This window comes from Microtus pennsylvanicus, chromosome 1 (genome assembly GCF_037038515.1).
Source record: "Microtus pennsylvanicus isolate mMicPen1 chromosome 1, mMicPen1.hap1, whole genome shotgun sequence".
NCBI lineage: Eukaryota > Metazoa > Chordata > Mammalia > Rodentia > Cricetidae > Microtus > Microtus pennsylvanicus.
The window spans coordinates 221,599,947-221,611,393 of NC_134579.1; the positions used below are offsets into that span (position 1 = coordinate 221,599,947).

The window sequence follows — 11,447 nt, forward strand, 5'->3', positions numbered from 1 at the left end:
TTTTACAGGGGTTGCCTTAGCACATCAGAAAACACGGATATCTATATTATAATTCATAACAGTAGAAAAACTACAATTATAAAAAAGCAGTAAACATAATTTTATGTTTGAGAGTCACTATTACATGAAGAACTGTATTAAAGATTCATAGCATTAGGAAGATTGAGAACCAATGATCTAGCTATTTTATATTGATCAGTCTAACATCCATCTACCTATTGCCTTTCTACTGTATATTATTTGCCTTTCTGCTTCCTGTCACAATTTCTCTATTAATTTAGATATTTATAACATCAGTCAAACGATTATTAGGCTTCTCTTTATGTTACCTATGTTAACAGTTTGAAAAACTGAAAAAAATGCATCAGATAATGTGATTGACATAATGCATAATGAAGAAAATCCAATTACATTGTTATTTCATTCTTCAGGCCTTGTCTGATGTCAGTAAGAAAAATGTTAAAGAAAAACTATACAACAGTGACTGAGTTTATTTTGCTGGGATTGACTGATCAAGCAGAGTTGCAGCCTGTGCTCTTTGTGGTTTTCCTAATCATCTACCTCATCACAGTGGTTGGCAACGTGAGCATGATATTCTTAATCAGAAGTGACACCAGCCTTCACACCCCCATGTACTTTTTCCTCAGCCACCTCTCCTTTGTAGATCTCTGTTATGCCACCAATGTCACTCCTCAGATGTTGGTTCATTTTTTATCCAAGAGAAAAACCATTTCCTTTGTTGGCTGCTTCATACAGTTTCACTTTTTTATTGCCCTGGTGATCACGGATTACTATATGCTCACAGTGATGGCTTATGACCGCTACGTGGCAATCTGCAAGCCCTTGTTATACACTAGCAAAATGTCCAGAGGTGTCTGCCTCTCTCTTGTAGCTGCCCCGTACATTTATGGCTTTGCAAATGGTCTGGCACAAACAATCTTGATGCTTCGTTTGACTTTTTGTGGACCCAACGAAATCAATCACTTCTACTGTGCAGACCCTCCTCTCATGGTCCTTGCTTGCTCGGACACCTATGTGAAGGAAACGGCCATGTTTGTGGTGGCCGGATCGAACCTCACCTGCTCCCTCACCATCATCCTCATCTCCTATGTCTTCATCTTTACAGCCATCCTGCGAATCCGCTCCGCGGAGGGGAGGCGCAAGGCCTTCTCCACTTGTGGATCCCATCTGGTGGCTGTCACCGTTTTCTATGGGACCTTGTTTTGTATGTATCTCAGGCCTCCTTCTGAGAAGTCTGTTGAGCAGGGGAAAATTGTGGCTGTCTTTTATATTTTTGTAAGTCCGATGTTAAACCCCTTGATCTACAGCCTGAGAAACAAAGATGTGAAAAGAGCCATCAGGAAAGTTGTCAAGAAGGGAGTGCTCATGAAGTAAGTTGAGAGGTGTTCAAGCCCTTTGCTCTCTAAAACAATTCCTGAGTAACTTTCTGACACTGATGAATTTTAATTTCTGTCTCTCAGTTTATATGTCTCTTTTTCTTTAACCTCTCTCACACTGTGGAGCCTCTGCAAGCCCTCATTAAGTGACGAGCAAGCATGTGAACAGCTGAATGGAGCTCCTGGGGGTGGACAACGTTCTCCCGCTCTCCTCTCCAGCATCAGATTTACCTTCTTCATAGAAGGAGCATATGCTTAATGTGAGGAAACACTCAGGGATCCCAACAGCTGTGGAGAAAAGTCTATGCAGATGGGTTGTGTTTAACAGTGCTGTGCTTTCTTGTGCATTAATTTAGGTCCTTCAACAATAAATCAAAATAAACAATCAATGTTTGTTCCATTAAAAAAAAATTTATGTCTCTCAGAAATGATATAAATTACAGTAGTGTATTCTGTTTTGTAAGGTAGTTGCTACATACTATCCTGAATGAATAAAAACGAATTCTAAAACTGGACTGGAGATATTGCCCATGTTCTGTAAAGTAAATCTGTAACATGGTAGATCTGTTATCAAAGGTAGAATTGACTAATGCTGCAGCAGTAGCTTCCTTTATTCATAGGTGTGTGTGTCCTTTAAAGTATTTTCCAGAAAGTTGCCCACCACAGTAGGTCAATTCTTACATTTTTAAATTTTAGATGTTAACTCATAAAATTTTCAGAGATATGGCTGTGATTATTACTGCAAGATAGAGCTTTCAAATAAATTTATTAATCTGATGTAATCTTTGTACATACGATCTTGATGGAAATGCCAAATTTCCCTTAGCAGGGAATGTTATTGAGCAGTGTGCCTCTGCTCTTCTACCCTTTTGTTAGCATTGCCTAGTGTTTGCAAATAAATAATAATTTAATTTAAATTAATTAAATTCTTAGCCATATTAATGTGCAGTTATTTTGTGCATAAAACTCATTATATTTTAACTGTCACATTTGTGTGTCAATTTTGTTTTTTTTGTGACATGTTCCCATCCTTTGCCTATTTTAATATTATAGTGTTTATATTTTTCTATCCATTTAGTATTATCAATTATTAAACTATTTCTCCTACCTATATATTTAAATACTTTTTTATGTAAAGGCATAGGCTTTCCATTGTATATTTTTGTCATATTGTTGAAATTTTCACATATATATTTAAGATTTCATTTCTTGTAGTTTTTTGCTTTCATTTGTGTTTGAGAATCAGGTTTATGTACTTCCTGTTCAGGCCAGAAAAGAATGAGGAATTACATGAATTGGAGTTTACAGCTGGCTACTAGGTGGGTAATGAGAACGGAATTCAGGTCCTCAGAAGAGAGTCAGTGCACTAACTTCTGAGTCATCTTTCCAGCCCAACATGTTGCTACTTTGCATGTTCAAAAATCTCATATTTCAACTTACTGTATTGTCTGTCCTTAGAGAATTGCAGTCCACATACAATTAAGGTGATATCCACCTATAACGCTTAATTATTTTAAGATGGCATTTGTTTATTTTGAAACAAACTATTTGCAGTTCACTAACAGACAAAAATATAATATAATATTTTCCCTTGTAAATTCAAGTCATTTCTATAAGATTTTCTTACGATGTCACAGTTATTTCTGATATTTGAAATAGAAGTTCTCCCTCATTGGTTCTGTTTCTGTCCTCATTCCTGCAGCAAATACTTGAAAGTTTCTAGACCCTCTGTATAACTACCTCAGTAGATAGCTGTTTGTATATTCATCGGTTAGTATGCCATGGTTTTGCTAGATTTCAAACTTCATAGAAGGAAATTGGTCATTTCTCTTTTGCAATTGTATTTTCACTAACATAGTTAGACTTACACATAGTAATTCATTTAGGTGCACTTTTCATTCCTACAGTCCCTGTACATATACCATATATTCACAACGTGTGCATCTGTCCTGAAGAAACAATTGTGTATTTGTGCTTTCCTGTTGATATGAAATACTGCTGACATGCTTCATGCAATTATAAATATGTATCTCTGCAAAGGTGCCACTGATTTGGGTCTAAAATATATGAACTTCTGTACATTTAACATGTGTTGTTAATGCTTTGCCAAATTGTAATCTTGCCAATACCACTTGGTTTCTTCATATTGCATTCCTGCCTTCACAGAGGATTGTAGGACTTGATACTGGGTGCTAAATATGTGTTCTGTCATACCTATGTTATGTACATACAAAGGGACAGAAAAGAAAATAATTCTCAAGCAAGCAACATAGTCAAACACGCATTTGCCTACTATATTGCCAGTAATTTTAATATTTGAGTATCATGTGACTCTCAATTGAGCAATTGTATCAAGACCCAGATGGAGGGTGATTCATTAATCCTTCTAACCTTTAACACTGGCAAACCAGAAACACTTCAAACATTAACAAAATATAAAATAGTTATTGTGGTTATTTTTATCCCATTGTATTGAATTCCTAAGATGTTGTCACTCTGGTCTAGATTGGAGATACAGCACCAAGGTGATGTGGGATTCCCTTCTGTATGCTGTGAGTATCATTGGTTAATAAAGGAACTGACTTTGGGCATATAGCAGAGCTATAGGGGAACAGAGCTAGGTGGGGAAAAATAAACTGAATGCTTGCAGAAAGAAGAAGGGGTTTAGAGACGTCATGGAACCACTGCTGGAGACAGACATGCTGAAACTTTGCTGGTAGGTCATGACCTCATGCTGATGTACAGATTAATGAAGCTGGGTTAAGTTAAGATGTAAGAGTTAGCAAATAAGAAGCTAGAGCTAATGGGCTAAGCAGGGATTTAAATAATATGGTTTCTGTGTCATTATTTTGGGGCTGAGCAGCCAGGAACCAACAAGAGGTCTCATTATAACACTAAAGCAAGGTTCTGCTCTATTTTCTGAGCTTAAAAGAATCTAATGATGAATAAGAACAAATGTAATCTTAAAAGCTGACCTTAATGAAAATGAAGCAAAAGAGGCTTATGACAGAAAAAAAATCCCCACTTTGAGGTCCTGGAGAAAGAACGGTGTTCCTGCTCCAAAGCCATTGAGAGCTGGAGCCAGAATAAACAACTTAAGCTGCTGCCTTCCACAAGACATGTTAAAGAAGGAGTTCTTATATGGACAAGGAAACCTTATCATTCTCAAGACAAGAAGTGGATGAGAATGGTATATAGGTACTTTTCTTACCCTGCCTCTGACATTTCCCTCTACCTCCCATTAGTCAAAGTCAGCTTTAGTTTACTGAACACCAACTTAATTACATGTAAGTCTATAACTCCAGATTGGGGAAATAGTTAGAAATATGACAATAAAAGAGAATACAACTGGAACAAAGAGGGAGTCGTCTCATCTGACTGGCTATATCTGAGAATACACGAGTAGTAATTGTTATTTCTATTAAAAAAGCCAGATGAGAGGTTCAAAATGGGTAAACAGCCAGTTCAAGGTAAGTTGACTGAACCTTCATCACTTTCTAGACTCCAAAATAGTCAGTCAATATTTCAAAATGTTTTATATTTTAAAATATTTATTTTACTTATATAATAATCTTTATTTTAATTAAAATATAATTAAGGTCAGGTGTGATAATATATGCCTTAAACCCAGCCAGCACTCTAAGAAGAAGCAAGAAGATTTAAGTCTCTAGGCCTGTCTGGTTTACACAGGAAGCTTCAGGCTAAGCAGAGCTATAGCCAAGGTTCTATATAAAGAACAAATAATAATAAATAAATAAATTTCTACTCTTTCTTTTCCTCTTTTCAACCCTCTCTCTGCCCTATTACTCCTTTTCAAATTAATACTCTGATTTTTATTGTTGTTATATGTGAATATATAAATATAAATATACAAACCTGCTGAGTGGTTTTTATGTATATGATTTCAGGACTGACCACTTAGTATTAGATAAAAGTGGGGGCTTCATCCTGGGGCCCCTATCAGCAGTATATAATTAGTATATACATATAAAGAAAAACAATTAAAAATAAGGATCCTTAGCACAAACTAAATAAGAAAAGAGTCCTTTGGTTCCCCATTCTTGGAAGATTTGTATCTTTGATGACTGTGAAGAGTGGGAAAAATTGCTCTCAATGGATTTAGGGATTTTGAACAGGAAGCTGGGGCTTTTTCATAATCCAAACTATTTTTTCTAAGTGGTAATTGAACCATAGGGAATTGGTTCTGTGAGAGCTTGTTCTTATAAACTACTCAGCGACTTTACATTGGTGCTGCCATTGCAAAGTCATTCTCCTTTCACAGGTAGGAGCAGCGATCATTATTTCTCAATTTTAATATCTAGAGGTACACATTTTAACAGACAAAATAAGCGTTTACCTGAATTCTACTTTAATGACTTAGCAATATCACTACTTATGATCGTCTATATTTCTCAGAGCAGGTATTCATTTACCAATTATGACTTTTCTTTTGTATTTTAATACCCTATCCAAGAAAACTTGACTCTTTATTTGTAGAATAACAAAGGGCAAGAAGGCTATACGGAGTGCTACACAGCTTCTTTCTGTCCGTGGTGTTGTGCTTGTCATGAAAGAGTGGGGTAACAACCCTGTTATGTGTGGCCCTATGGCATCAAAGGAGAGTGCAAGGGTCCATGGTATAATATCCTGGAGCTCTTTATTTCTGCAGTAATGCCTGCAGTATTATCTCAGGTAGGTTCATAACATGATCATTGTTTCATCATGCTTTTGGAAACCTGTGTAGAATATATGTTTTAGCATTGATTGAAACTTTCTATGAGTCTTAGACTGAGATAAAGATGTAGCAAATCATTATGGTCTGAGGAATTGTTTCTCAGCATGTTTTCACTCTCCCCTACCATTCTAGCACTAAATTTTCAATGCCCCTCACAAACACATGACACCAACCAATGTATGCACATGTACATCTACATACACAGGTCTATGTATAGAATTTAATTCTCTCATGTATGCCATATACATTTATGTATGAATATTTTGTGTACATAAATATTTAATATTGACTTGTGCCTTCTCTCCCAAAACAATTATTTTTCTGCATGAACAAAAAAGCAGATACTAATTTTATTTTTATTTATTAACTAAGAGTTTTGTTGGTATGACAGCTTTGTGAGGTAAGCTATTTGGGATGAGGAACTTCAGCTGAAGAATGAGGGATCAGCTTGGAAGATATCTTGGGATCAGAAGAGTAAGTAGAGAGACCTTATGCTTATATGGATATGTGTCATGCTTCAGTTTAATCCCCCAGCTGAATTAGCTAGGGAAAATTATTTAAGTTTCAAAGGCTAACATTTGTAAAAGGAAATCTTAAAGTATATTTGGAGAAAAACATCATTTTAGGCAAAAATTGTTTTGGGGGAGGAAAACCATGTTTAAGGAAAACAGAGAAAATATGGAGAAAAATTGCACACACACAGAGTTCTATATGAATTTGATAGAATTTTAAACATTAACCATACATCCCTAAGCTGCTTAATTTTAATTTGTTTTAGATTTGCTTATTTAATTTCATGTATATCAGTAGTTTGTCAGCATGTGTGTACCTTGTGACTGCAGAGGTCAGAGGAGGGCAGTGTCGTCTCTGGTCCTCAAGTTCCAGATGGATACTGGGAACTGAATCCAATCTTCTACAAGAGCAAAAAGGGTTGTTAACCTCTGAGCTATTTCTCCAGTGCACTGGCTCATTTTTCTGCCATGTGCATTTACAAGTTTGAAAAAAGAGGGTTCAGGATCATGCAGAATGATGATATGCTTCATGTACAATATTTATGAGCTTTAAATTTTTTCCTCTTTAGACCTTGTTTGGAGCCAAATAAGCAAAATGTTAAAGAAAAACTACACAGCTGTGACTGAGTTTATTTTCCTAGGACTGACAGACAGAGAAGAGCTGCAGTCTATGCTCTTTGTGGTCTTCCTAATCATCTACCTCATCACAGTGGTTGGCAACGTGAGCATGATATTCTTAATCAGAAGTGACACTAAGCTTCACACCCCCATGTACTTTTTCCTCAGCCACCTCTCCTTTGTGGATCTCTGTTATGCCACCACAGTTGCCCCTCAGATGCTGGTTAACTTTTTATCCAAGAGAAAGAGCATTTCTTTTATTGGCTGTATTATTCAGTTCCACTTTTTTATCTCCTTTGTGATCACAGATTATTACATGCTTGCAGTGATGGCTTACGACCGCTATGTGGCAATCTGCAAGCCCTTGTTATACACTAGCAAAATGTCCAGAGGTGTCTGCTTCTCTCTTGTAGCTGTACAGTACATTTACGGCTTTGTTAATGGTCTGATACAGACAATCCTGATGCTTCGTTTGACTTTCTGTGGACCCAATGAGATCAATCACTTCTACTGTGCAGATCCCCCTCTCATGGTCCTTGCTTGCTCAGACACTTATGTGAAGAAAACCGCCATGTTTGTGGTGGCCGGATCCAACCTCACCTGCTCCCTCACCATCATCCTCATCTCCTATGTCTTCATCTTTACAGCCATCCTGCGAATCCGCTCCGCGGAGGGGAGGCGCAAGGCCTTCTCCACTTGTGGATCCCATCTGACAGCTGTGACCATCTTTTTTGGAACATTGTTCTGCATGCACCTCAGGCCCCCTTCAGAGACATCTGTAGAACAAGGGAAAATCGCGGCTGTTTTTTATATCTTTGTAAGTCCTATGTTAAATCCATTCATCTATAGTCTGAGGAACAAAGATGTGAAAAATGCGATAAGAAAATTTATACAGAAATAATTGCTGAGTGAAGTTGACAGGCTTACAGGTATATAAAACATTCTTATTAACTGACAAAGTGTTTTAAATAAACAAACCTTCTGCCACTGCTTAAAATTTTTATTTCTGAATTCATGTGTAGAATTTACTAGTTAGTTTTTATTCATTAGCTGGGAATTAAAGTGTAAGTTTGGTGATTTTTTTTGTAGAATCATAATTTCAAAACTGGAGAAGGGACAGAGCTTATTTTAATCAATAAAGATTATTGTATCCATAATACCCACACTGACTTATAGAGGTAAATTATATAATTATTGAATGCCGTGATAGCTACCATTTTTTGAAGATTTTTTCTTTTCTATTTCAAAAGGAAACAAACTATCTTTTTTCATTTTACATACCAATCCCAGTTTTCACTTTCTCCTTTCTTTCCATTTCCTCCACCTTCCCCCGCCAACTTCCATCCACTCCCCAGAGAGAGTAAGGCACATTGCTCCAATGAAGGACCCAAGCCCTCCCCACTATAACCATGCCGAGCAAGGTCCCCATCCAAAGAGAATGGGTTCCAAAGAGTCAGTACAAGCAGTAGGGATAAATCCTGGCGCCACCTTCAGTGAACCCTCAGTCTTTGCAGATTTTTTTTATCCATAGAGAGAAGTTTTGTTTGTTTATTTTTAATACATATTGTAAGGCAATAAAATGTATTAATATTGGATATATAACTCATCATATTATTTCTTGAAAATGTGTCTTTCAACTGACAATGCTGAACTAATGACATCATTGCATATGGATGTTTATTTGAAATGTATATTTTTTTGTTGACTGTGCTTTGTGCTTTTTATAGTTGCATATGACTGTCAATTGTAGCTAGCTTTGAAATGGTCAAATAATAAAATCCTACAGACAGATATTGGGGTAAAAGCTGAAAAATCACAGAAGCAGAGCAGCCACCCATTAGAGTTCTTACCTCTGCAAAATCCTCAGAAAGAATGGCTGAGATCCTGTCTCTTCCTGCCTTATATTCCTGTTTCTACTTCCCTAGTGCTAGGATAAAAGGTGGATGGCTCACGCATATGTACTGGGATCAAAGGCATGAGGCCCCAAGTGCTGGGAACAAAGGTGTGTGCCCTCACTACCTGGCCTATAATGTTAACTAGTGGCTAGATGCACCCTCTGATCTTCAGGCAAGCTTTATTTGTTAGAGCACAAACAAACCATCACCACACTCAATTTGCAACATCTCCATTCCTTTATTAGAGTTATGGAAGGTGTTTGTGCCTCATGATCCTGGCAGCTCTTATACGCCAGGCTTTGGGACTCATCCTCAGTAGCCCAACTGAAAACACAGTTAACAGTGAGAAGCAGAGAAAACAAAGGCAAAAATTATTTATTCAATAAGGCCACATTTAGAAGAAGAGGAAAAGTGTCCAGTGACAGCCCAAGTCCATCGTAGTGATCCTAAGTATTAGATTTAAATACAAGGCAGGAATTACGCATAATTATAAAGTCTTGGCCAAAGTGCTCTGTGGTCCTGTCAATCTCCAATGTCTCAGGTCTAGTCTTTCCTGCGAAATGAATTGACAAGTTCCCAATCAGTTCTAGGGGAATAAGCTCCCCTTTATTGGGCACCATATTCTCAGGATTTTCCTTTATCCAGCATGAGATTTTTAGAGTATTCCAGTGGTGGTGGTAGTGGGGATCCATTGTTTCTGTAGTGTGATAGCGAAGAGAGGAACAGAATTGTCTCTTGAGAACATCCTCATTTCTGCCAAGACAGGTACAGAGCCCTTGCATGTTCTTTGTGAATAGCTAGCTTCGATTGATGTTTTAACCTTATCAATGAATGGTCTTCCTGTGCATCTCTGTAATTCTGATCTTATGATCACAGGTTAGACTACTCATTGCTTGTTCTAGTTTCTTTTGTGATAAAGCCTAATGCATTGTATTGTCTGTTTACCAACTATTATATTTCTATATTGTTAAATTTACTTGAGATTTTTATCTTAAAGTATTATAATTTTCTTGCTACTTAGTTATACACACACATATTCTCCATTTTAACTCATTTTTTGTCATATATTTTAAAAATACCTTTTATTTTGCATATTATCAAATATATTTATTTTATTGGTTCTTTCTTTGGTCTTATCAGGAGTTGGCTTTCTTCAAAAATGCAATAAAGTTTGTATTACATGTATTATTAATTTTACGTATTTATTGATTATTTGTTTAGAGGAACAATTTTCAACCTCAACCAAAGAAGAAAATATGGTAATGAGCCCCTTGTTATAACTCCCAAATTGTTACATGATATCAAACTGATTTAATATATTTTGATACTAAAATATTTTTTTCTCAGAAAAATGCATCTTGTAACTTAATGTATCTTATCACTATTAGAGTTTTCTCAGTGGTTAGGTGTTTATCTATCTGTAGAATTATAAACCTTGATGGAGATGAAATTCCTCTGTGCTTCTGCAAACTATTTCCCTTTTAACTAGCATTGTTAGGTATATCCATATTGACTCAAATAACATGTTTGCATTGATATATTCTATGCCAATACTAGACAGGACACATGTATCCATTCTATTCTTAAAGTATCATTGCATATTTCCACGTTCTCGATAATATGAGAACCAAGTGACAAATTAAATTATGTAAGTCTAAATATGTTCCAGCTCTCAGTGGAAATAACATTTGAGTAAGGCCTCCTTGAGTAGAGAAACTGCCACATGAGTTTTTGTGGAAGAACATTACTGTAGACACACAGTGAAGGGGATTCTGGAACAGCAAGGTTCCCTTCTAAGGCCGCGAATTAGGCGCAAACACTACCTAAACACCTTTTTTCACAGAGCAACACTTAATTAGTCAGGGTAGAAGAGTTAAAGTGGCTGCTTTCTAACTCTGGCCAAAAAAGCAGCAAATGATGTTGTAATAAGAGCGGCGGGGCTGCTTCCTGCCACCCGGCTAGATTATGTCCCAAAATAATTATACGGAAACTGTATTCTTGTGAACACTGCCTGGCCCATTAGTTCCAGCCTCTTATTGACTAGCTCTTACAATTGATCTAACCCATTTCTAATAATGTGTGTAACACCACGAACTGGCTTATCAGGAAATAACTTAACCTGTGTCTGTCTGGAGTGGGAGAATCATGGCAACTGCTTGAATCTGCTTCTTTCTTTTAGCATTCTGTTCTGTCTACTCCACCTTCCTAATTTTCTGTCCCATTGAAGGGCCAAGGCAGTTTCTTTATTTAACCAAGGAAATTAACACAAAACAGAAGACTCTCCCCCCAT

General features: G+C 36.7%; 2 protein-coding genes across 2 annotated transcripts; both read left to right on the plus strand.

Moving 5' to 3' along the window:
• Window positions 1-456: 456 nt before the first annotated feature.
• On the plus strand, window positions 457-1,395 carry LOC142842636 (olfactory receptor 5M5-like). The gene has a single exon (XM_075959325.1). It carries the CDS (start codon window positions 457-459, stop codon window positions 1,393-1,395), a length of 939 nt encoding a protein of 312 aa, XP_075815440.1.
• Window positions 1,396-7,239: 5,844 nt separating this feature from the next.
• On the plus strand, window positions 7,240-8,163 carry LOC142842637 (olfactory receptor 5M5-like). Its single transcript, XM_075959326.1, has one exon. The coding sequence runs from the start codon at window positions 7,240-7,242 to the stop codon at window positions 8,161-8,163; it is 924 nt and encodes a 307-aa protein (XP_075815441.1).
• Window positions 8,164-11,447: the final 3,284 nt, after the last annotated feature.

Excerpts from the sequence above, each read along its gene's own strand:
- LOC142842636 (XM_075959325.1), top strand. The coding sequence starts at position 457 with ATGTTAAAGAAAAACTATACAACAGTGACTGAGTTTATTTTGCTGGGA.
- LOC142842637 (XM_075959326.1), top strand. The coding sequence starts at position 7,240 with ATGTTAAAGAAAAACTACACAGCTGTGACTGAGTTTATTTTCCTAGGA.